The sequence below is a fragment of the Penicillium citrinum genome (assembly GCF_028827155.1).
Source record: "Penicillium citrinum strain IBT 23319 chromosome Unknown utg000006l:1.0-3011923.0:1.0-3012962.0, whole genome shotgun sequence".
Classification (NCBI taxonomy): domain Eukaryota; kingdom Fungi; phylum Ascomycota; class Eurotiomycetes; order Eurotiales; family Aspergillaceae; genus Penicillium; species Penicillium citrinum.
Window position 1 is genome coordinate 1,184,900 of NW_026622691.1, and position 24,260 is coordinate 1,209,159.

The window sequence follows — 24,260 nt, forward strand, 5'->3', positions numbered from 1 at the left end:
GGTAATTGAATCTCCTCTAATACGAGTCAAAACAAACTCTGGCCAAGGCTGAAGATTGAAAATCGAATGAAGATCGAGTGAGGCTCTTCCTTTATTTACTCTCATTGGGCTATGCTTACGATGATTGACCTAGGTAGTCTTGTTGGTGATTGAGATGAGATATTCCCTCCAAACATTTCACTCTTTACTCCCTGCATTCCGAATCAACTTGCCTGTTATAACTTCTCGTGTATCTTGGCTTTTGAGTGGAAAAAACTCGCACTTTTTTCCCCTCTCGGCCCTAGACTTTTGATTCTGGTTAGGGCATCTCTCCACGTTACATTTTCTAATGTCGAGCTCCACCATTCAGAGAGAAGGGCCATGCATCTTTGGTTACCCAATAAATTTTCTGCTTTTAACTGATTTGTTCATCAAGAAAAAATTAATATGATTTTATGAGGCTTTTGCCGTGAGAAGAACGCTCCGATCCGGCGTAATTGGTTAATAGGGTGATCTCTACTGGTCTCCTTTCTTTGCATTAACTTCCCAATTCGCAAAGTTATTTCAGCTGAGCGAACATCACGTAGCGCTGTCAAAGCTTAAGCAAGCCCATCGATATTAAAAACCCCATCCAATATCCGATTTCAGAAAAATCTTAGCTAAACCGAGAAAATATGCCTATGCACCGAAATATTTGTGGGCATGTTTGTATGAGTAAAAAAAAAAAAAATTCAGATGATTAAAAAAGTTATGTTTGCCGTACCTATAGTAGTAAAATATTGCCATTGCCAAGTAGTAGGTAGGAATAAATAGAACCGATAGTTCTCTCAAGTAGTATACCGATACATCGGATGACAGTTCCATCTAGTCGCTAGTTGATAACACTCAGAGCTCTCAGCAGTTGGATCTATACCGGCAGCGACATCCCCATCAGTAGCCCTATCTAACCGTCTATTTCTCCATCGAAGCGTCACTTTCAAAAGGGTGGCCATCAGAATACACATGCCGGAGAAAGCGACATTGGCGACATTAGCTTGCCAGTATCTGGGCCCTTGTGATTCGGGATAGAAATAGCTGGCATAGATAGACGCAAAGTTCGATCCCGCGTTGACAACTGCATATGCTACCGCACGCTTTGAACGTGGTCTTGGAAGTGAAGTAGAAACCCAGGACAAGATGCATCCAAAAGAACCATAGATGGACATCATCATGAAGGTAGATATATATCGAGCTGGGACATTCAGAGTAACAGCACTGATTATAAATCCAATACTACTGAATAGTTGTGGCCAGATAATATGCAGCCATCGCTCGCTGACATGGTCGCTGTGGAGGGAGTTGGCGACGCTGAGAATAGCAGCGAATAGGTAAGGTGGCGCCGACAGCAGCAAGGTTTTGGTAGTATCGTATCCCAGTGTTTCAACTATCGTCGGGAAAAAATTGGTGAAGCAAGCAGCAGTATTCAGACCCAACTGCATCAGCCATATAATGTAGAGTGCTGGGTCAGTAAAAGCAAGCTTCAATCCTTCCCAGTTGCTACCAGTTTCATCATGGTCACTTTCGCTCGCATCCTCTGCCAAACGTGCAATGGCTAAGATACGTTCCTCGTCTGTGAGCCATTTGGTGGTTGCAGGATAATCCGGTAACATGAACATTGCAACGACTGCAACGGGGATAGTGGCACTGCCCTCTATAATGACTTTTCATCGTAGGTCAGCAAGTCTATTTCAAATCCGAGACTGCGCTGAGGAATGGGAGCATACAAAGCCATCTCCATGCTGGTATTCCAGCTTTACCATCCATTCCTGACATAATTGCACTACCCAAGAGACCGCCAAAGGCACCTGAAATCTGAGCAGCAACGTAAAGAATTGAAATTCGAGCAGCGAGCTCTTTTTTCGTATACCATGATGAGAAGAGAAACAATGCACCAGCTTAAAATAAAGTCAATAAGTGACTTAAAATGTTTCGCTTACCGCAAAATAACTTACGGAAGAAGGGTGCTTCGACAAATCCAAGAACGAACCGCAGAGCCAGAAGACCTTGGTAATTCTGAACAGCTCCCGTGCTTGCGCTGACAATAGCCCATGCACACATCACAGCAGGCTTGTCGGTGAAGTCAGTAATAATGCATTTCAACTCGGATAATGCCTATGATCAATGTACTAAAAAGAGTGATGGCCTCATCTTGTTCAATATCATGTTGGTAGGAATTTGGGTCAAGATATACCCGACGAAGAACAGACCTTGGAAAATTAGCTTCAAACTTGTGACTATTCGTAGAATTGAGGAGAGTATTACTTATTATGGTGTTGTATTGATTGCCGTGGAGATCAAGGTCTTTTTCCAGCGTTCCTAGACGTGCTGTGGCAATATTGTTTCGATCAAGATAATTCAGGACATCTGGTTCTCAGAGTTAGCAACTTTCTCTTCTGTGCAATAAAGCTCAGAAGACATTGTCCGTACATATCAACATCATCAAAGGCAAAAGTCGGATATCAAGCTTGCGAACAAACTTCTTCTCTCGTTCAAGACGATCAGGAATTAGCAGATTAGTTATTTCAACCTCTGGTATTTTACTTTTATCGAAAGGAATCACTTCCTCGACCGTGGTACTCTTGCCCGACTGGCCGACATTAGGGCTATTTTCTCTTCTCATTTTTGCTTTGTCACCAATGAGGATTCGGAAACAAGAAGAACTGAAAACTTGATTTTTATGAAAGATTTGACTCGGGTCTCAAATATTTGTACTCCTTGTAGAGAGCTGATCAATTTTTGTACTTGAGCTGGGGTCTCTCCACCTCCACCTTTCCCCGCTTAACTTTCTTCTAAGTTGTGGGGTATAAAAATCGGCAAACTCCCCGACTTTTCCAATTTGTCTGGGCGATCATGTCTAACTTCTTCTAGTAAACTGGCGACCCGTCAGTCCTCGGCGTTGTCGGTTGTTCTCCAGAAGTGGATAATCATATTTGTCCTTCGAAAGGCATGACTGCATGATGTAAAGTTAATTTATTTGCTTGTACGATCTTCATGTCCAGTTGCTCATGTAGGACATTCATTCGTTATTCTTCCAGCTACATTAAGCCGATAAGCTAAACATCGTCAATCCTGTAATTTCTCCTGTTCAATAGATTACTTGTCACCATATCCGCTCAACAACCTGAAGATGACGCAAAATCATTACTCGTCTTCAAGTAGGCTAAGGGTTAGAAATGAATGAAAAACAGTTGGTATATTTGCATCTTCAAGGATGCTACATAAGTTTCGCACGGATACTATAGCAGTATCGCTAATAGAAAGGTTCGTTTAGATCTGGAAAACTCCAACAGCAAAGGCGGCCACAACAGTGGCCAAAAGAGACGAGTACATCGAGAGGGGAGCAGAAGAGGTGAGGTTTGAAGAAGTAGATGCGCTAGCAGCGGAGGAAGCAGAGCTAGAAGCCTTAGAAACAGAGCTGGAAGACGCCTTGCTAGAACTAGAGATGGAGCTCGAAGTCATATGAGACAGATTGGTGGAGGTGGTGCTGTTTGAGGCCTTGATGCTGGTGTAAGAGCCGGTTTTATCGGTGTATTTGTAGGCCTGGGCGGGGTTATAGTTGGTAATGTTGACAGAGTCAAGGTACATCGTGAAAGGGCCAGCGGTATAGTCAGTCTCACCACCAGCCCACTCGATGGTACCCTCGCTGTTGTCAGAGTCACCACCAGCCCAGATACCGATCTTGATACGCATGGGTGTCTGAGGATAGTTCTTGCCAGAGACAGCATCGGCATACTCCAGAGTGCGAACGACTTCACCGTCAAGTAGCCACTCGATACGGCTGGAGGTCCAGTCAACACTGTAGGTGTGGAAAGTATCCTCGGGGCTGGAGACCGTGACAGTCGTCGCGCGGTCATAAGAAGTGGTATTACCCTTGCCGAAGTAGTCGGTCTCGATCGAAGTATCATAGGTGCTGATTTGCTCCTGTTTTCATCTGTTAGCTTGAACCTGGACACATCTAACAAAAATATTCCTGTTATCCACTCACCCAGTCAATCTCATCGAGATCATCCGACTCCATCACAGCGGTACTAATAATACCAGTTCCATTGGCGGCTTTCATCCTGACATCAACTCGACCGAAGAAGATATAAAAGTCAGTCTCGATAGTAGGGGCATCTCCCTGCTCGGCAATCGTGAATTTTGCGCCAAGCGAAGTGCTCTCGACAGTGCCTGCAGTGGTGTTCCATTTGCTGAACGCAGAAGAACCCGAGGTGAAATCGGTATTGAACTGCCACTTGTTCAAACCGGTGTCGGCAGGGCAGGTCTCTGATGAATTTAAAGGAGTTAGAAATGTATGTTCTAATTGATTGAACTCGAGGAAGAGGGCATTGACTAACTCTTAAGCGGGTTGCAGCTTGTATAAGTCTGGGCAGCACCAAGCTGGGCGCCAGCAAGGCCGACCACGACCCAGTTCAAGTATGATTTGACAAACATGATTCAAATATGATTATCGGATGCAATTCTTCAATCCAAACAGATGATATATGAGTTTGGATGTCAACGAATGGAATAAGTGATGGAATATCCAAAACGAGTGAGGAGACACCAGCGGAATCTTCAGGTTATAGGGCAAACAACAAGCTTCCAAAATCGCAAATCAAAAACCCAGCCACGAATTGACTTCAAATATCTATTTATATTAAGCAACTCCATCTGCCACGAACTGAATACGCCATTATCCCCAGCCATGGGGCAACATCTCCACCAGCATAGACGATAAGTCAAGAAATACAAACAGGGACAGAGGGATGATTGGACTCTTGATCAATGGCAGTGGAGAAAGAGAGCCGACACAATACAATTACATTTGGTCGTTGCGCCTCGAACTAAACAAATGGCTCCATCGAAAAAGCTTGGGTTGGTGTGGATGACGGCAGCAGCTTGCGTGGTTGGTCTGACTCGAGCGGATCTAACCGGGCGACCTACGTACGCCTCAGATATTCCCCCCGAGACAGAATTGGCATTCAATGCCGAATAATTATGATCATATCCAGTCTTAAGGATATTTCAATGGGATACAAGGCAAGGAATAGGACATTCATCCCATGGTAGAAGAATTTTGACATCCTGAGAGCGTACGAATCAGTGGATCTTAGTCGCTTCACAATAATCAGACCCACTGGCCGCGACGCAACTGATATTATTTTATCCCAGCCAATAATTGAGTCAAAATCTCATACAACCACGCTTACTGGTATATGGCCTTGTTTTTTCAGAGTTCAAAGTTTAATTACGCGGTGTATAGTGCACAGTGCACGATCTAAGACCTGAAGTCAACAGAGTTACGACCTGTTCACGGAAACTTTTTATCCCAAGGTGGATACCTAGATCAATACCAGCTTTGAAGCTGCGAACAGACTCATGGATCTTTTTCATGTTCTCTTTGCATGCCATTGCTTCGATTTCAACTGGCCTTGATGGTTTATTGGTCGATTCAAGCATTCAACAACTAAGACTTTGTCCGGCTTTAAGTAGTAGTTGATTCCAGTCCTGACCTGAATGACTGTATAGGGCAAATGGGTGTATGAGCACGGTGATATCTGAGACATGACTCAGGTGGTATAATAGACGCTTCTGGAGTTAGGTCAGCAATCAGGCTGGATGACTGTTGAAAAATATGAGTTAGAAATATGGGCTGAGGTGTTTGCTTGCCCAGTTCAACATGCCAGGCCAGACGAACAGGTTTTCCTCACGATGTAAACATTCAATTCACATATATTAAAATTGGCTGTCTTTAGAACTCATCTCGCTATAGAGAATAATGAACTGACTCTGGCAATCCATCTGTCGGAATCTCCACCATCAACTTGCAAGCTGTTGGCCTTGAGGTTATCGTAACGATTGCTTTGTCAAAGGTTTTGGGGGCCCCCCCTAAGTTCAATCACCAAGAATAAGGTGTCTTTAAGCAGACATCAGCCATTCGGAGGCCACGCAAAGCTTTTGTCGATTGTATCAGCGGTGGTAATAGACAGGCAAAATGTGAAAAGATATTGTCCAGAATTGGGGGTGGTAAAGTGCCGATTCTGCTGATCCCTCGAGGAGAAATTCCTGATGATATGAAATAAGTATTTAGTGAGAGCCAAGAATGGTGTCGAAAGTCGTGTACTTGAGTGATATGCTATTCAATTCGCCTTGCCTCTGGTTTCTCAAATCCTGAAGTCGTTCACGCAATTTGGCGAGATTCATTCCATCAGCACTGGCTGCAAGAGTAGTCCGAGCGAAGCCAGATAATTTCGTTCTTCAATATTGGGCTGATAAAGCACAATACGGTATGGGTCTTCTTTGAGGATGTGCATCGCCAAAGCAAGTGGTTGTGGATTTTGAGATGGAATGAGGCTTGCTACCACTTGAACATAGCCTCAACGCTTGTTCTCGGTGTCTGGAATTAGCTGTCCCCATAGGAATAGATCCTTTAACATACAGTTAAATTGTCTAAAATTGAGAATCACCAGATATAACATTTCACATTAATATACATAAAGTATGAATTATCTTCCAAGAATCGAAATTAGTATTATGTACCTCATATCTCGATCAGATTCAGAATACTATGTCGAGACTGTCATATCATTAATTAGACCGTTTGAATGGCAGGCCGGGGCCCTTGCAGCCATCTGCCTCTTCAAAGTACCAATTGTGAGCATCAAATGAAGTCAACAATGGCGCACCAGTGCCTGTGTTACCTTCCCAGTTGATATCTCCCTTGAGAACCTTAATATCACTGGTACCCACGGTTGCGTTATTCGGGGAGGTGATATAGTACTCGGGGCTAATATGGGTGTACCCCATAGCGATCAAAGGTAGCTTAGGAACAGGGTCATCGATGTGAGTGAAGCGATAGTTGTTTGGTTGGGCAGTGATGAACTTAGACAGGGCCGGGTTAGCAACGCGAGGCGATGCGTATGCGTAAAGCTTGGCCTCAGGGTAACCCTTTCCACGGAGATCAGCAGCAGCGAGGGTAGCAACACCGGCACCCAGACTGTGTCCTACGATAACTAAGTCGTAGTCGGAGTTCTTGGAAGCTGTGTCTTTAAGAGTCTGCGTGATATTGTCGCGGACGTTAGTCCACGAGCTCCAGAAGCCCAACTCCGCGAAGCAGCCGTCACAGAGTTTGGGGTCGGTGTAGATAAACGTAGCGTCGGCGATCCAGTTTCGAACCGAATAGGAGCCACGGAAGGCTAGGACGATGGCTTTGTTGGTGTCGTCAACTGCGACGTAGCCGGCAGTATCGGTAACAGTCGTGCTAATCGAATCAATATCTCGTCATATCGAATCATTTCATATAATTCTTACTTACTTGGAGAAGTCATAGACGATAGTTGCATCACTCTGCTCCACCTGCGGGCAGTTACCAGCCTCGCAGGTTACCTTGTGGCCAGGCTTGGAGGCATAGTTGTCATAGCAGTAGGATGCCGCTGCATATTGAACCCAGTACTTAAATTGGGATAGCTCGTCGGCCGAGACATCTGAAATGATATAAGTTCGTAGAAGGGAAAGGAGAGAGTCATTGTGTCATCGTACCTCGAGCCTGCAACTGGTTTGGCAGAGCATACCCTACGGCAGCAAGTGCAGACACTGCGGACAGAATTGAGAAACGCATAGTGATCTTGTGAATGAAGTGCGCAGACAAACCAAACGCAGAAGATAGTGGCCAGGCACACTTTATACCCAGCTATCTCCTACAACCCCGAAGCCCACCATGATTCCGCGTGCAGGAAAAAGAAACTAGGCACTGCATGATTATCCACCAGAAATTTTCCTTACCATGCAACGAAGGACGAGTTCAATGCGTGATCAGACGAAATTGGCAGTGGTGATCTAGTAAATTGGGCTTCCAACTGACGGGTGTACCTCGGTGCATCGGTCTACCTGCCCTTCCAATCGAGTCTACGCAGATCAAATCATGAACCGGGGGTCCGGATAGCCCGATGCGGAACCATCTAGAGGGATGGTTGGAGCTTGGCGATAGATGGACCGTGGATGACACTGGGGCTCCGCGGTCAACTAACTTTTTCCGGTGGATGGGCCGGGGGAGGATTTGAGACAAGCGACGATCATCCATCAATTACCATGTGGTATTAGGACGGAATGCCGATTTTTGTGCTTATCATTCCATTCTGGAACGAATTCAGAATTGAGAATGTTTGTACTAGTATGTATATTCGGTACATCACGTTTCAATCAAAGACCCTTCTTGATCTACATAATCCAAGCTCTTCAAATTGGCCGAGGTCAAGGCAATTAGGGCACAATGATGATGAACGCCACCGAACGCATGCTTGCAGGAACTATTCTTCTCAGATGACGTCCGGCCAATCCGAGTGGCCACAGTCTCCATATTTTTGCAGAAGAGCACCACAATTCAGCTCAGCCTGACCCATGCTCTGGTTGCACAAACAACAAGAAATGGGTTCATGGAGAAGTGCACATTCACTCTTCTGTGCATTAACTGTTTATTGTCCAACTTATCAACAGTTCGAATTCCATGGCTTTAAGTCTGGCATTGCACCGCGCGTCTGACTTCAAAAAGAAGATCATGACTAGATTAAACCGCAGACTCGGGATCGGTTCCTGACCCACTCTCGGAATGCGAGATTCCCCCCGGTGCCACCGATCGAATCCGATCCGAGGCTTGTCGGTGCCTTTGACGGGGATTTTTCTTTTTCTTATCGCCGATATCATATCAGTGATCTATGCCGTTGATGGATATCCTGAGGATTGCCCGCATGTGATTTCTCCACTGATGGTCCATATGTACTATGCAGTGCTAGTGTATATACTTTTCTGCAATTACGTCTTTTTTTTTTTTGTCTCTAAACGAATGCTATCTCGGAACTTAAATTTGAGCATTGAAATAAGAGAATCCATTCTCTTATTTGGATGGGCATACTAAGACAGAGTGAAAGTGGCTTATAGCGTCATGTCAGCAAGAAAAACTGTCATGGAAGTTTGCAGTGGAATTCTTTGAGATAATGACGACCCGCTTGAAGAATTTAGAAGCATTGCTCGACAAGCTCGTTGAATTACATATCGTCGCATGCAGGGAGTTCAGCTAATTGAAGAACAAAGCTCAAGACTTTGGTGGAAGTAATCAGTCTCAAGATTATACTCTAATCGTGCGAATTAGATAGGCGACTACTAATCGTCTGCCTAAGTCTGCTAGCAAAGGTTTGCTAGCAGATACAATCTTTGAAAGGATTGTATGCTCCTCGGTACCGTGTTCCTAGATGTGATATTATAATCAGGCGAGTAGCCCATTTGGATATGACTGCTACTACACTGTAGCCAGTTGCTCTCGTCTTAAATGAATTCCTACCTAGTAGGTACTGCAGCATACTGCTAGATAACTAGACTCTAAGAAAGCGTTCAACCTTTGCTCAAGAACTTGACGAGGAACTATGATCAGATATGTTCGGGTCTTAGAAATACTATTTAGGCATTAATAGTAACTGCGAGAGCTTGGAAATACTCTCAGTAACTTCAAGGCTATTTCATTTCCCCGGATCTCTATACATGATAGACTTAAACGTACATAAGATAAGGCTGAATTGGGCTCGTGCATGGTTGTGCAGAGGCGTGCATGAATCAGAATAGCAGATCTAGAGTGACAAGGCGCTTTGTGCAAGGCAACCTGGTAAGCCCTGACGGTGACAGGACAGGCCAAATGATGTGGGTGGAGTCTTGTGGAGTTCTTGGCCGAGGCGCTGGCAAGCAGTCCGCCCCTAAGAATGCAACTTCATCTTGCAAGACTGGGGTCAAAAGCACCAGGAAAGGTAGAGTCAATATTAGGCATATACTCAAGTTCAATAATTCAACTGATACTTAATGTTTACTGTATTCACATACTCTGGCCTACCATTGCGAGCCGAACAAGCCACGAATGGGTTCTGCCAAGCGCCGATCTTCATATCAAATAGCATTGTTTATTGGCGAGAGAATGGCCCCCAAAAGCAGAATTGCATCGCCCAGTTTCATTTCTTCTGCCTTGCGGGGTTCACCGCCCCAGTTCTTCTTCAGTTAGTTCAGTATTGCCGTCGCTCTACGATCCTTCAAGCTTGAGTCGCGCCGGCGAAACGGGCGTGGTTCAAGTATGGCACATTTCCACGCTTCTGATGTATTACCTCTTATTGATGCTGTCTTTGAACTACTTATTGCCGTTGGTCTGAGTATCCTCTTCATTGGATATGTTGTTCTCAAGAGGAAGAGAGGCTGGTACCTCAAGCCACTGCCGCTGAATGCGATATTGGCATCAATACTGTTTTACATTGGGTATGTGCTCATTTCACCTTGTGATATTCTCAAGAAGAGTCACCAACTAAACTATCGTGCTTCTTATAGGTCCGAAATTTGTCTCGGTGTTTACAATGTTGTATATTTAAGCCACATCCACATGAAACCAACGTACTCGGCGGCCGACCCCATCAGCGGAGGCTTAATGCTTATCGCAATCATTGTCCTTTTCTACGTCTTCTACGCCACCGTCTACATATTTGGAGAGCAGATTATGGGCCATAGCAGCTTATGGGCCCGGTTGAAAGTATTCCATTGGGTGCTCCTGGGAATATTCTCGTCTATAGGAATTGTTGACTTTGCTTGGTTTGTTTATAAGGCACTGGGTCGCATGCAATATGTCCGCCAACCTGAGGAATATATATCTCATTATAATACATGGGCGAAGATTGAATCGTGCAAGTGGATCGTGTTTTGGGTGGGTTCGTGGGAGATTCTCGGTGCTCTGATGTTAATGGGCATGCGGGCGTCCACCAGCGCAACCCATATGAGGGTAAGTCGAACATGCAAATTATAACCCTCTTAGTTTGGAAAGTTTGTGCGGCACTCGCTAACTTCGACAATCAAGATGGCCACTTATTTCGCACTCACGGCGGGAAGCTTTTTCTTCGCATTGAATGGTCTTTGGGCTATTTGGAGCATCAACTCTTACCTTGTACATCTTTCTCCTACAGGAGTTGCGATCGCGGCTCGCGAAGTCATTCAATTTTTCTTTTGCATGGGCTCTTTTCTTGGACTTGGATTATGTGCCTGGAGATTCCCTGCAAAGGTGATGGAGGATATGGATAGTGTCTCCTTGCCTGGCGTGAGGGACAGAACTCCCATGTTTGCAGTGGAAGCGGATTCAAGCACGCCTCATACATATGCAACTGAATTAGGGCACGAATCCAATAGCGATGATGTGCCGAAGCCGAAGCATGCGGAAATCGCTGCCTCAAGACCTATTTTGGAGGCTGATTCAAGGGCTGCTCATGAAAAGCCTTGAACTACCAATAATTAATCAATCTAATTCAACCTTTACTAAATATACCCTAGTTACTAGTACCAATGAACTTTTCACGGTTGTTACATTTGGGTCTTTGGCAAGATATGGAGAGCTTTGTAGTGATATTTGCGAATTGGTTTGGGCTACCAGTACTCTGCTTTTTAACGTTAGGCTGATGGTCATTGAATATTTACCGCCGTTCTATCTGTTGCGGCATACTCTCACATTAAGCATCCATCTTTGATGCTCGAATGTAGGTCACTCATGCCAACTCGCACACGACGGTATCCAGCTCTTCCTTGGTCATTTTCTTTGATCTTTAAGCTTTCCGCGCTGTACGAATTAGATTGAGCACCACTCATCGCTGGAGTAGCGCGTTTAGTTACAGACACCGAGGTACGCTCCAGCGCGAAGACTTCTACCATCCACTCATACCAGACCTTGCGGTCATCCGTCTGGCGGTACATAGTGACAACAATCTCACCATTGTCAGGAACATTCAGAGGGGTCTATTTTTACAAATATGTTAGCATACGGCACACTTCAATGATATTCATGGTATGGTCACGGCGCCAAAGATCTCACCTTCAATGGGAAATATATAGGGAACCAGCTAATCATGCTGGCACTCTTTTCTTCCATCGTAACCGGGTTCGTCGAAAGCTCGACATCCCCGTAGAGAACAGTTTCAAAATATCCAGCCAAACCGTGGCATGCACCACGGTTCTGAGCAGGGAAAGATAAGCGCGTCTGTCGCACATTGTGGGAGTTCGGGATAGTGGACCGAGACGGGGGTTGGTCTGGGATGTTAGGGTTCGGGTGTGAAAAGGACCACGCAGTTTGAACAAAGGGAGTTTGGAATTCGGTGGCATTGATCGGTGCAGCCGAGCCAGAAGAGCGGTTTGCAGTGTTCTGACTTCCAGCATCAGGGTTGATGGGTGTTTCTTGCGAAGACAAGAAATCAATAGCATGTAGCATGACCACGTAAGGTGTCTCCGGGGCCGCCGGGTTGGACACAGTTTGGTTCATCACATCCGAGTGCAATTTCGGCGCAGAGACAGGGGTGAAATGAGCCGAGTATGAAGCTGGGATAGAAATACCATGGACAGGATTTATAAGGTGGTTGATGCCATCCAAACACTCAGGAGACAGCTCGTTGTCGGCGAAGGATCCTAGTAGTTCAGAAACCACGATATCAACATGGGTGTACGACAAGCTGGTGGTGTTTTGTCCCGAGAAATCTGAGGCTCGTCCGGGGTCATTCTCGCCCTTCTTCGGAGTGTACAAGAGGTTATCTTCAATGCCCAGGGATTCACCGATGTGATCCTGGTTCTCCGTGCCTGCTGCTTGGCGCACTCGAGGCCCTTTCCAGCTCCGCATATCAGATTGGACCAAGGTGACCTTGCCACCCCAGGTGGTCTCGTTATGACGCTGCAACAAAACGAATGCATTTTGGTTCTTTTCAACGGCCCAGAGATCGATTTCAACACCCGCCTCCTCACTGGCCTTAAGTGCTCGAGTCACCAATGGTCCGCGCCCAGCGCCCACGACAGCAACGACCACCTTTCCATCCGGATGAGATGTTGGCTTTTTTTGCTCGGACCAATCTTTGAGTGCCTTTGTAATGGCACGTTCATACCATTCATACTTGATAGGGTCTTTCTCAAAGACTTCATAAGTAATGCTCTCCAGGTTGACAGTTAGTGGCTGTAGAGGGGCCTGTAAATAATCCTGATAGCCAACTCCGAATCGTTCAATTGGAGTTCGCGGAGGCTGACGCTGCTGTAGATTCCGGATATAGGAGAGATGCGGCGTGGGGTCAAAGTGCTTCTTGGTCGACCCAGCGACCTGTGAGAGACTGGGATACTCCGAACCGGATAGAGGCGACTTGTTGCCCTCGGCATCCTCCATATCCTCAAGGCCAGGAATAGGACCGACATCGCATAGGAGGATCCAGGGCACAGTCCGAAGACGCATCATCTTTGCTATCAAAGCCTGGTGGGCTTTGGAAAGCACAGGATACCCTTTCTGGTTTTTCAAGAAGCACGATGAATCAAGAGTCAGAAGATGCACGGGCTCCGAGTGCCAGCGAGATTGTACAGTCAAAGGGGGTAATTGTTTTGGCATCGACAGGGCTTTTATTAGAAGTTTTAGTAAGCGATGATTCTGTGAGAGGGAGAGGTGAATCAGAGAGCATCTTACCCACGAGCAGCCTTGTATGATATCTACAAGTCTTGCGAATCAAGTCCCAAGCATCCCAAGTGCCGAAGAGATCTAGCTTCGGAGGAATACCTTCATCAGGCTGCAAGTATTCCTCTCTGGCAAGAGGAGCCAAGTCTCCCATTGTGTCAACTTCCAGCTCGGGATTGTCAGTCATTCGAAGCCAGATATGAAATTGGATATAGGGGCCGAGATTGATAGCATCCTGGATAGCTCGAGCATAGTAGACTACGCCCTCCGAATGCAATCCTCCGTGATGTAGCTTAGGGCCTGGGACCAAGAGATACCCAATACCACAGAAAGCAGCGTACGCAACCTCCAGAAGAAGTACTTGCCGCGATAAGTCTGCAATCAATGGATCAGGCGAGCAGAGGTCGATCCAACTACTGATGACTCCGACAATCTGGCTAGTCGCCTCGTTAGGCGTGAGATGAGTGTCCTGCTTCGACAGAGCTGGCACGACCAATGGGCGGGTATTCTGAGAAGTGCCCATGGTCCCAATTGGGTCATATGTTGGTGACTGAAGCTTAGACAAATAAGATGACAAAAGACCCAAGACCCGTGAATGGAAATGGGGTGTTGTAATAGGCACGGTCAACATATCATACTAAAAAGCTTCGTTAATATTGAATGAACAAGAACATACAGCGAAATGGGACCTCTCACGTTGGCTTCGTGCACCTTAAAGATCATGTCGGCATCCACGGGTACGGCACGATTACTTTCATGGTGACCGACCAGGAAGGAAGGGCCTGGATCGTCGGATGCGTAGTTATCCATGATTGATATAAGCTCTGGTGGGGGAATTATCAGTCAAGATACGATCTATCGGAGGGAAAAACCAGATTGGACTGGAAAGTCACGCTGTGTAGTTTGACCACACAGAAACAGCGAAGTTGACAAAAATGAAGAGATATGCCACTCAATTTGGGACCAAAGGATCACCAGAGTTTCCACCCCTTTGTAAATTTACGACTCTCCGCGAGTCCCAATCAATTAATCCCTTTGGTTTTATTGTGGGGAGCGGCAGAATACCACGGGCGGTCAATCGGGCTCGTGTATGATCGTCGATCATGGGATATCATCCTATCATCCTAGAACTCCCTTTATCAACCCTTTTTAACTCCTTTCTACATTCTATACACAAGCTCAGGCGAGGTAAAATTGCATCCCTTTTCTCTCTTAGCGCTGGGAAAGAAAGGGACAAACTGACGGTATACAGCCAAAATATGTGTGACAGGACTCCCGTAGTATATTTATCGAACAATCTCACAGCTCCACAGGCAATTCGTTTTCAAGAAAAGCACTTCCGAGTGGATTTTTTACGAGAATAAATCAGGAATGAACTGCTAGTGGCTATACACACTACTAGTGTGTACTGAACCATCAGGCTGTTCTATGGACTAACGTCAACATACGTGGTATGTTGGTATACTCCGACACATTGATCTGTCACCGAGTCGGTGACAGATCAACGTGGACAGGTGTCCATGGATGCGAACTACAGCCTCACTTTACCAGCACTTTCACATCTTCTAATAATTAAGTAAGGTTACTTCGGAGAGTTACACTAATGTACCTACATTAGTAGTCCTATAGTTGTGTTATTTCAAGGATGCCCATCTACCAACCCTTACCCTTCTCTCCGTGTAGTCCTTCCGTGCATACCACTATATTTGTGACATCTGACTCTCGTAGTGAGCTTCTCTAGTAAAACAGGCTTGTTCAAGTCATCAGAATCAATAATTTTCAGAATGAAAATGACAAAGGGGGATTGTGGTCAAAACAGGTCGATATACTGTATGCTTCAAGGCGGTCAGTTGTTTCTGAGCCAGACCGCCCCGTGAAAACAGGCAGAAATTTTCTGCCTTTTCCACTCGCCATCAAAAGAGGCTCAACTTGGCCCACTTCAACTTTTGCCCAGCACCTTTTGACTTTGGAGCATCGCGCATTATGGTTGATCGCCGTTCAGATTCGGAGGACGGTTCTAGAGCGAAACGCCAGAAGATGGACGCCGGAGACCCCAAGAACAACCCATATCTGGCCCATATGTACGAGGATGCCAATGACAACTCCAATGGCAATTTGAGCTCTGGCTTTGCCAAGTTTAAGCGTCATCAAACCACAGCGGCATTGGCGAAGAAGGCTGAAGATGGTGATGTGAACCCATTCAACGGTCAGCCCTTCTCCAGCAAGTATTTCTCTATCTTGAAGAGCCGTCGCGATCTGCCCGTGCACCAGCAGCGGTAAGTTGAACCTCCGATTCTCTCTTATCTCGATAAGAATTGGTCTAAATTTACTGATACCTCTTTCTTGTGCTCAGTGATGAGTTCTTGCAACTCTATCAGCAATCGCAAATTCTCGTCTTTGTTGGTGAAACCGGTTCCGGAAAGACCACCCAGATCCCGCAATTCGTCCTCTTCGATGACCTTCCTCAGACTCAGCGCAAGATGGTCGCCTGTACCCAACCTCGTCGTGTTGCGGCAATGTCCGTTGCCCAGCGTGTCGCTGAAGAAATGGATGTCAAGCTCGGCGATGAAGTCGGTTACAGTATTCGTTTCGAGGACAAGACAAGCCCGAAGACACTCTTGAAATATATGACTGATGGTATGCTCTTGCGAGAGGCCATGAACGACCACAACCTTTCACGATACAGCACAATTATGCTTGACGAGGCTCACGAAAGAACAATGGCCACTGATGTTCTGATGGGTCTTTTGAAGGAAGTTGTGGCGCGCCGTCCTGACCTGAAGATCATCATCATGTCTGCTACTCTGGATGCGCAAAAATTCCAGCGCTACTTCTTGGATGCCCCTCTTCTGGCAGTTCCTGGACGAACTCACCCAGTCGAGATTTTCTATACTCCAGAGCCCGAACAGGACTATGTCGAAGCTGCTATTCGGACCGTTCTTCAAATCCACGCCACTGAAGACGAAGGAGATATTCTAGTTTTCTTAACTGGTGAGGAAGAGATCGAAGATGCTGCGCGCAAGATTGCACTCGAGGGCGACGAAATGGTCAGAGAAGCCGATGCTGGTCCTCTGAAGGTGTATCCTCTTTATGGTTCTCTGCCTCCTCACATGCAACAACGCATTTTCGAGCCCGCGCCCCCGGCTCGTCGTCCTGGTGGCCGCCCCGGCAGAAAGGTCATTATTTCGACTAATATTGCGGAAACTTCTCTTACTATCGACGGTATCGTGTACGTGGTGGACCCTGGTTTCTCTAAGCAGAAAATCTACAACCCCCGTATTCGTGTCGAATCCCTTCTCGTCTCCCCCATCTCCAAGGCTTCTGCGCAGCAGAGAGCTGGTCGTGCTGGTCGTACCCGCCCCGGAAAATGCTTCCGTCTATATACAGAAGATGCTTTCAAGAAGGAGTTGATTGAGCAGACATATCCCGAAATTCTTCGTTCCAATTTGTCCTCCACGGTTCTTGAGTTGAAGAAGCTTGGAATTGACGATCTGGTCCACTTTGATCTGATGGATCCTCCTGCGCCAGAAACTTTGATGAGAGCCCTGGAGGAACTGAACTACTTGGCTTGTCTGGATGACGAGGGTGAACTGACCCAACTTGGACGTCTGGCTTCTGAGTTCCCTCTGGATCCGGCCCTGGCAGTCATGCTGATCAGTTCCCCTGAGTTCTATTGCTCCAACGAAATTCTCTCCATCACTGCACTTCTTTCCGTTCCTCAGGTGTTTGTTCGTCCCGCTTCCCAGCGAAAGCGTGCGGATGAGATGAAGGCTCTTTTCTCCCACGAGCACGGTGACCAATTAACCTTGTTGAACGTTTACCACGCCTTCAAGGGTGCCGATGCTCAAGCAAACCCCAAGCAATGGTGCCACGATCATTTCCTCTCGCTGCGTTCCCTGCAATCTGCCGATAATGTTCGTATGCAATTGCTCCGCATCATGGAGCGCGAGGAACTCGAGATGGTATCTACCCCCTTCGACGACAAGAAGTACTACGAGAACATCCGTCGCGCTCTGTGTGCCGGGTTCTTCATGCAGGTTGCCAAGAAAGAAGCTCAAGGCAAGAGCGTTTATACCACCATCAAGGATAACCAAAGTGTTCTCCTGCACCCCTCGACCGTTCTGGCTCACGATGCGGAATGGGTATTGTACAACGAGTTCGTTCTTACGACAAAGAACTATATTCGCACAGTGGTTGCTATCAAGCCTGAATGGCTATTGGTATGTTCAGTATCCTCTATCTATTGCTTATATGTATATTTGCTAACGCTAAAGAAGGACATCGCGCCCACTTACTATGATATCAACTCGTTCCCCAAGGGTGAAATCCGCTCCGCTCTCACGCGTGCTGCCGATCGACTCTCGCGCAAGGAAAAGATGCGCGCTGAGAAGCGTCGGTAAATGTTACCTTTTTGTTAGACATTAATGGCGCAATGTTATTTTAGATTCCCTTCTGTCAAATACTAGTATTACGGCATATGCCTAAAAGTCCTGAGATAGATTTTCTATCCCCTGCAGCTCATGAGATGCTCATCCGCTCCTGAATCAAGTTCAACTTAGTAGTGATCCTTGTCATTGGATAAGTAGTTATGCTAGGTAGTAGTGTTGGAGTAGTAAGATTTCTTTGGTGAGAACTCATTGATATGATACATGCTGTCTATTGGTATTGTCTCCTCTCCGAGAAGAAATGAACCAAGGTAATATACAAAATTTTATGAACATGAATCGGCACACCAGAGACCGGTCCGATTCATCGTATACACGAATTAGCACGCCATCGATCTCGACCCAAAATGTCGACATCTAATCGGCTGACATGTCCGGATTTGAAGAACTTCATCGAGAAAACTGAATTGGTCAGTCACTCGACCTTGAAACCCTTCGTGCCTTTTTCTCTGGGAAGGGAGGTACCGTCTCCTGAATCGGTGTGGATTTCCGCTCGAATCTGATACTCATGTGCGGGTCTTCGATGTCGCTGGCAGGTTTGCGGACTGTATCAAGATTTTGAAGACTTGGTTTGGTATGGTCTTCATGGAAGGGGTCTTCATCGTTAAATGATGTTTCAATGTGATGCTTGCGCATTTGAAAGACTAGCTGTCGAAGCTGAGCGAGTTCAATTTTCATGGAAGTAAGCTCTTCCGTGTGGGAAGACTGCGACTGAGTTACTTCTCGCAATGGGTCAACATCTGACTGAGATGTTGGCCGCGATTCCGGCCGTGAGGGAGTATTTTCTTTTTGCTCGGGTAGATTGGCGAGTGAGGCAACCATGGAACGATGAGCATACTGAGCAGAGAATTGATCAAACTTCTGGCTCTCCGTAGCACTCTCTGATGACTCGAGCCTGCTCAAGTATTCACCAAATATGCTTGCAAAATCATAGCATTTTTGCCATAGAGGGTTGTGCCCATTCTGCGGTGCTGTCTTCGCAGCCTCTCGCCACCGTCTGCCCTCGACATCAAAGATGGGAGTAAGCTCATCCTGTTCTAGAGGAATGTTGGGGTCAAAGCCGCTGTGTACGGCAGCCTCAATCAGAACCTGTGACACATCTTTGCGATTGCATGAGTCACAGAGTTGAATCATTCGAACAAGAAGACGGGGAACGTAGTCTGCGTTGGGATCCGTTGACGATACCAGATAAGTGATGGCTCTCTTGAGTGCCGATGAACCCTTCTCCCAGTCCTGTCTGATACTGTAGAATCGAAGGTAGACAGCCAGCGTATGGTAGTTATCGAAGAAACCGGCTCTGCGAGCTGCTTGAAGATAAGCATCTGCTCTATCTGGCTGGTCGAATCGCAAGGAAGCCGCAATTAGCTCTGTATAAAGAACTGGATTATTACTGTCCATTGGTGGGACAACAATATCAACACCATTGATTTTCATGTGTCGGTAATAACCAAGGAATCCAATATTGATGGCATACCCATCTCCACTGAGCATCTGGAGGAACAGATCGAAGTCTTTGAGATTCTTAGACTTGCGGAAAAACGCCAATATAGTGATGACTAGTGACGTGCTCAGATAAAACTGATTTGGGATCAGCATCTTGAGGGCCATCTCGCAAAGATCGTTCTGTCGAGTGCGAGTGAAAGCCATAAGAATGGCTCGGAATGCCGCCGTGCGATCAGGTTCAACGGATTCCATAAGGTTTCCAGAAATACGCAGCAGTAGCTCCTGAAGGGACATCTTCTGGCACATGTATAGATGAATATCCTCTTCAAGTTCGGCATCTAAGCGATCACGGAATCTTGAAGCCTTGTTGCGTTGGCCCTGAGTGGACATCTTTTTCGTGAGCCCTAAAGTTAGATCCTCGTAAGATGCATCTTTGTACTCTCGTAAATGCTTCATGCGGCCACGGATGCTGTTTAACTCGTCCAAAAGTCTGTCAACATTGATTTTAGGGACGTCAAAGTCTGGAGCATAGTCCATTTTGACTCCAGAGTATCGGTGTGCCACGGCTGGCCTGAGTAAAAGTCGGATCGCGAATTGCTTCAGCGCAAGCTTCTGAATGGCCTTCATACGAAGGGGTTCTTTCAAAACCCATGATGGCAGGGGTTTCTGTTCCAGAACCATATCATCTTCTTCGGGGTCGAAGACATCCGTTTCCTCCAACAACTGATCCTGAATATCTGCAGCAGTGGCATTTGCAAGACCGCGTTTGGTATGATAGGACCTTGTGGGCCGGGCCAAGGTGACTCGCTGCTTCGGTGCGGACATTAAGTTCGAAGTCGTACCAAACCCCCTACTTCGCAGCAATCGATGTACACTCCGTGGTTTCCGTCGAGTTTGAAGAGATTCTAGTATCCGTTGTTCCTCATCCACCAAGTTATCTACTTCAGCCTTGACCGCGGCAATCTTTTCCTCCCAGTCATTTCGTCGTTGGGTTTTGGCTCGGGCATCAGCAAGGGCGGCGGCGGCGAAAATACTCGTGTAAAGCGCAGTAACAGAATTGCCTATGCGAAGACGTTTCTTGCTAGCAGCTCCAGCCGATCGTGAAGCGACTCCGCTGGTGGTCGTGCTCAAACACGAGACGCACCGACAGGACGTCTGCGACGGGGCGGCTCGGGACCACAAACTCTGCATTATCAAAGCATTTCTGACAAACTCAGATGTCGTGAGAATAAAGAAAAAGAAGGGATTCAAGATCTGTGTCAATTGGACTCCCCACGGAGTCCGCTGTTGAAATGGGATGACGCTTGGGGGGACTTGTTGCACCGTAAGTTTTCCCAAAGCGTCGCGGGAATTTCACTGTGCAAACAGTGCAAACAAGCTAAGCCACGGGCCCCTGTGGCTCTCCGCAAGATGCAACTATCTGCTCCTTTGTCCATTTCCTATTGTCTTTTCATATTATTTTATTCGTCATGGTTCCGCGATTGGTATGCTTTGTTGCTGGTGTGCTCGCCCTGAGCAGTGGGTTGGCCAGTGCCCATGGCTCTCACTCCAATGATCAACCGCAGTCTGACGATTGGGCCACGAGACACATGATGGGTATGTTGAAGTAGAACTCTCAATTGGGAATTGGATAACGGCTAACGCGCTCTATAGAGGAACATCATATTGAGGGCTTTGATGCACCTTCATTCTTTACGCTTCACGATTACGATGCATCCGGGGCATGGACTGCCGACGAAGTACGGAAAACCTACGGTCTCGACGACGAATCCAATAAGGGCGTGGATGAGTCGCGCAAGCTGGCTGCTGTACGTACTGTGTTCGACCTGTATGATCCTGGACATACGGGATCTATCACTCGTGATGCCTGGTTGCAAGCAGTCGCTGCTGGCACCCGACTACCCGACCTTGGTTTCGGACCTGGGCATCATGGAGATATGGAGTATGAATATGAGATCCACCATTTCGAGAAATACCATGACGATGAGACAACGGAGGAAGAGTTGACGCATCCGGAGGATATCGAGCATTTTCGTCGTCACGATGAGGAAGAGCTTGCTCAAGCCCGACTAGAGAAGCTGGAGCGCATGGCGGTTGTCGAGGCTAACATCCCCTCGAAATTCCGTCGCAACTTTTAGTTGGTCTCGAGGTTATTGACCGAGGCTGAGCATTGTTTCTTTCATGTAAATAGACATTCACATACAGGACTTTATTTGGATGGAATGTCTGATATTTATGTCTTGTGCTAACTTTAATGATATGAATTGGCGAGTCACTTTAGGCTATGACGAGACATTTGATGCAATTGAGCCTGTGAGTCGTAGCTAATACACTCCCTCATGAGAAATTGCCGGTGATTTCCAAGCAGAAACTTGAAGTATAAACTTGAATGCATACCACCGGTTACACTGCACTAGTGTAAGGGTGTTTAGGCATTTCCGGATGCGCCTGTCAACAAATCGAATGGTTGGAAATTCAAGTACCACGCAATATCAATACCCAAATTTGCTCCGATATGCGGCCTGCCAATTTTCATGTCTCTAGCTTTTCATGATTGGATCTTTCTGCGGGAAGCATAACTTGAAAGTCGAAGACACAATGCATAACACCTGGGGCATAAGTCTTGACATGTTCCACATGACAACAGTCGACAACAGGTTCCCCTGGGATTTCATCTTCCGCGTGAACCAGTTTTCGGAAAGCTTGCAGTTTGATCTTCAATTTTTCCTTCATTTCATCGATTTCCCGCACATCGACATTCTCATGAACATGGATCCAACCTCCTTGCTGGTGATCAAGAACCCTGCATGCATAATCCCATGATGGTCTTGAGGAAGGCAGAAGGCCCAAATTAACATGGCGAATAGGACTCCATTGCTTCCTTTGTTCCATATAGTTCTGAATCTGAAGAAGGATCTGGGCTGCAAACCTATTATCTCCATGGAAGATGACGACCCGGTCATTCGCTGTGAGGCTGGCCACGAGATCTTCAATCGTCGTGTCTAACCCTCCATTCTCCAAAACACGGATCACTCGACAGCCCCATTTATTAGCTTCGCATCCTCGTCGAAGCCCTTCCACAGACCAACCATTCAATTCCCACCCCCAAACTCGTTTGACCCCTCGCTTGAGATATGAGAAGACAAAATAACCAATGCCTGCATACATATCTACAACACTTATATCCGAGATCTGTTGACCTTGTAATGACTTTTCATCCAAGCCAGGAAATGTTCCTTGAGAGGGGCCTTGTCCCAAAATCCGAGCCTTTTCCGTAATATTTCCCCGGGAGAACATTGTATACAGCGGGGCCCAGATCTGTTGAATACCATGGTTTTGAACGGTTTGTACCCAAAATGCATTTTCCAGATCTTGCTGATCAGGCTGTGCACTTTCATCCCCCGTGATCCCAGAGCAATCGCCAAAATTGCCGTGTAGCGGGATTAGTCCGGCAGGACTTCGCATCCTGTTCTCTTGGCCTTGGGCTGTCAAGGCAATAGGTGCGTTCACTGCCACATGGGATGCACCTAGTCGTCCAAAAGCTTTGGCTATTGAGGCATATAGTATTTTTTTTTGCTCAGGTGAGAGTGCGGCACAGAATGTGCCCCATGCCGGGGGTGCATTGAATGCATTTGCCGGAAGAAGAACAAGAGGCTCGTAAATGGTATATCGCTTTGGTAGAGATGCAGCGATAGTATTGAGTTGTATTCCGAGTTTACTCAGAAGTGACTGTGATTCCGGAGTGCTAAGGAATTCTCTGATTCCGGCCTGTAAGGCATTTGATTTATGTGCAGAGGCCCGGGGCTTTTTTTGATAGACATGGCTCGCTTTCCGTTCCGATTGGCCAGCAGTTGGCTTTTGTTCCCCGGCAGAGGTTTGATCGTGAGTCGTAGCGTCCATTTTCCGGTATTTATGCGTTCATGCGTCTGATCTGGACTGATGGGAAATGTGCATGAAGTGGGGTGTCCATAAAATATCAGAGCAAGCTCCAATTAATGTTTTGCTATGGGATTCAATTCATATTGTTCTAGCTTGAAGCCTTCAAGTGTCAACCATTATTTTCATTGGAGTCCACTCCAATAAAACATGGATGTTGCTCTAAATGTGGTATGAGCCGTCGCTACATATTTTCATGTCCACCATCGTTATCCAGAGAGATCGCCGATCGTTGGCACGTGATCACATGCACTCAGACAATACAAATCTCCCTTTCAAACCCATGAAGTCTGTATCTTTTTTCTTTCCGTTCTTGCTGATCTTGAATAAGAATTGGCCTGGATTGAACTGGTGAATTAAACTGGACCCGGTGATTAAATGTAGGATGTCACATGTTGTATGTGCATATGTACATACGTGATGGTTCATTAACGTGGGCAAAGGGAGCGGGTCGAGCTTTAGTTAATATTAATCATAGAAACTCCAAATTTAAAAATTGCCAAGTAGAATATGTATTGTACCTAGCTAGAGAAGTGTGTTTCAATCAATAGCAAGTTCGCACTCTTGATCTTACTATATAGTCGATTTGAACATGGCATAGGATTACCCTGGTGGTACATGCAATCTATCACATACATACTGTCGGCCATGCACTCTTCTCATTCTTTAGCACTCATAATTCACTGCATCAGCACTCTGTAATGATATAGTCATCCATAATGATTTGAAGATTTGATTAGATTGCATTGTCCACTATTGTCGTTATCCGAAGTATCATTGAAAATAATCCAAATATCAAAATAAAGCTCAATCTTCAGGGTGACAGGACTCGGCCAATATATCCCCACTTAGCTGATTATGATTGGCTCGGCGGTCACTATTTCGCCGAACGAAAACCTTGCATTGCTGAGTCAGGATTACTGACCAATAAGCATGCAGCCCGTTACGTTTCA

General features: G+C 46.4%; 9 protein-coding genes across 9 annotated transcripts; 3 read left to right on the forward strand and 6 right to left on the reverse strand.

Annotated features, from left to right (window-relative positions):
* Positions 1–806: 806 nt before the first annotated feature.
* N7469_006978 (uncharacterized protein) lies at positions 807–2,638 on the reverse strand (the record flags this gene model as incomplete). Its single annotated transcript, XM_056645896.1, has 6 exons — positions 807–1,678; positions 1,743–1,913; positions 1,971–2,085; positions 2,146–2,225; positions 2,281–2,382; positions 2,446–2,638. The coding sequence occupies 6 exons, from the start codon at positions 2,636–2,638 to the stop codon at positions 807–809; spliced, it is 1,533 nt and encodes a 510-aa protein (XP_056499337.1).
* A 647-nt stretch (positions 2,639–3,285) lies between these two features.
* On the reverse strand, positions 3,286–4,452 carry N7469_006979 (glycoside hydrolase family 16 protein; the record flags this gene model as incomplete). Its single annotated transcript, XM_056645897.1, has 3 exons — positions 3,286–3,939; positions 4,004–4,284; positions 4,356–4,452. 3 exons carry the CDS (start codon positions 4,450–4,452, stop codon positions 3,286–3,288), a joined length of 1,032 nt encoding a protein of 343 aa, XP_056499338.1.
* Positions 4,453–6,588: 2,136 nt separating this feature from the next.
* On the reverse strand, positions 6,589–7,618 carry N7469_006980 (lipase family protein; the record flags this gene model as incomplete). Its single annotated transcript, XM_056645898.1, has 3 exons — positions 6,589–7,261; positions 7,316–7,484; positions 7,540–7,618. The coding sequence occupies 3 exons, from the start codon at positions 7,616–7,618 to the stop codon at positions 6,589–6,591; spliced, it is 921 nt and encodes a 306-aa protein (XP_056499339.1).
* A 2,490-nt stretch (positions 7,619–10,108) lies between these two features.
* On the forward strand, positions 10,109–11,293 carry N7469_006981 (uncharacterized protein; the record flags this gene model as incomplete). The annotated part of the gene is made up of 3 exons (XM_056645899.1): positions 10,109–10,287; positions 10,357–10,801; positions 10,877–11,293. The coding sequence occupies 3 exons, from the start codon at positions 10,109–10,111 to the stop codon at positions 11,291–11,293; spliced, it is 1,041 nt and encodes a 346-aa protein (XP_056499340.1).
* Positions 11,294–11,514: 221 nt separating this feature from the next.
* N7469_006982 (protein arginine N-methyltransferase) lies at positions 11,515–14,293 on the reverse strand (the record flags this gene model as incomplete). The annotated part of the gene is made up of 4 exons (XM_056645900.1): positions 11,515–11,802; positions 11,879–13,428; positions 13,496–14,120; positions 14,180–14,293. The coding sequence occupies 4 exons, from the start codon at positions 14,291–14,293 to the stop codon at positions 11,515–11,517; spliced, it is 2,577 nt and encodes an 858-aa protein (XP_056499341.1).
* Positions 14,294–15,466: 1,173 nt separating this feature from the next.
* On the forward strand, positions 15,467–17,883 carry N7469_006983 (DEAH-box ATP-dependent RNA helicase PRP43; the record flags this gene model as incomplete). Its single annotated transcript, XM_056645901.1, has 3 exons — positions 15,467–15,759; positions 15,837–17,703; positions 17,761–17,883. The coding sequence occupies 3 exons, from the start codon at positions 15,467–15,469 to the stop codon at positions 17,881–17,883; spliced, it is 2,283 nt and encodes a 760-aa protein (XP_056499342.1).
* Positions 17,884–18,339: 456 nt separating this feature from the next.
* On the reverse strand, positions 18,340–20,562 carry N7469_006984 (uncharacterized protein; the record flags this gene model as incomplete). The annotated part of the gene is made up of 1 exon (XM_056645902.1): positions 18,340–20,562. The coding sequence occupies one exon, from the start codon at positions 20,560–20,562 to the stop codon at positions 18,340–18,342; it is 2,223 nt and encodes a 740-aa protein (XP_056499343.1).
* Positions 20,563–20,840: 278 nt separating this feature from the next.
* Positions 20,841–21,509, forward strand: N7469_006985 (nucleobindin SSP120; the record flags this gene model as incomplete). The annotated part of the gene is made up of 2 exons (XM_056645903.1): positions 20,841–20,967; positions 21,025–21,509. The coding sequence occupies 2 exons, from the start codon at positions 20,841–20,843 to the stop codon at positions 21,507–21,509; spliced, it is 612 nt and encodes a 203-aa protein (XP_056499344.1).
* A 394-nt stretch (positions 21,510–21,903) lies between these two features.
* N7469_006986 (tRNA(Phe) (4-demethylwyosine(37)-C(7)) aminocarboxypropyltransferase) lies at positions 21,904–23,271 on the reverse strand (the record flags this gene model as incomplete). Its single annotated transcript, XM_056645904.1, has 1 exon — positions 21,904–23,271. The coding sequence occupies one exon, from the start codon at positions 23,269–23,271 to the stop codon at positions 21,904–21,906; it is 1,368 nt and encodes a 455-aa protein (XP_056499345.1).
* Positions 23,272–24,260: the final 989 nt, after the last annotated feature.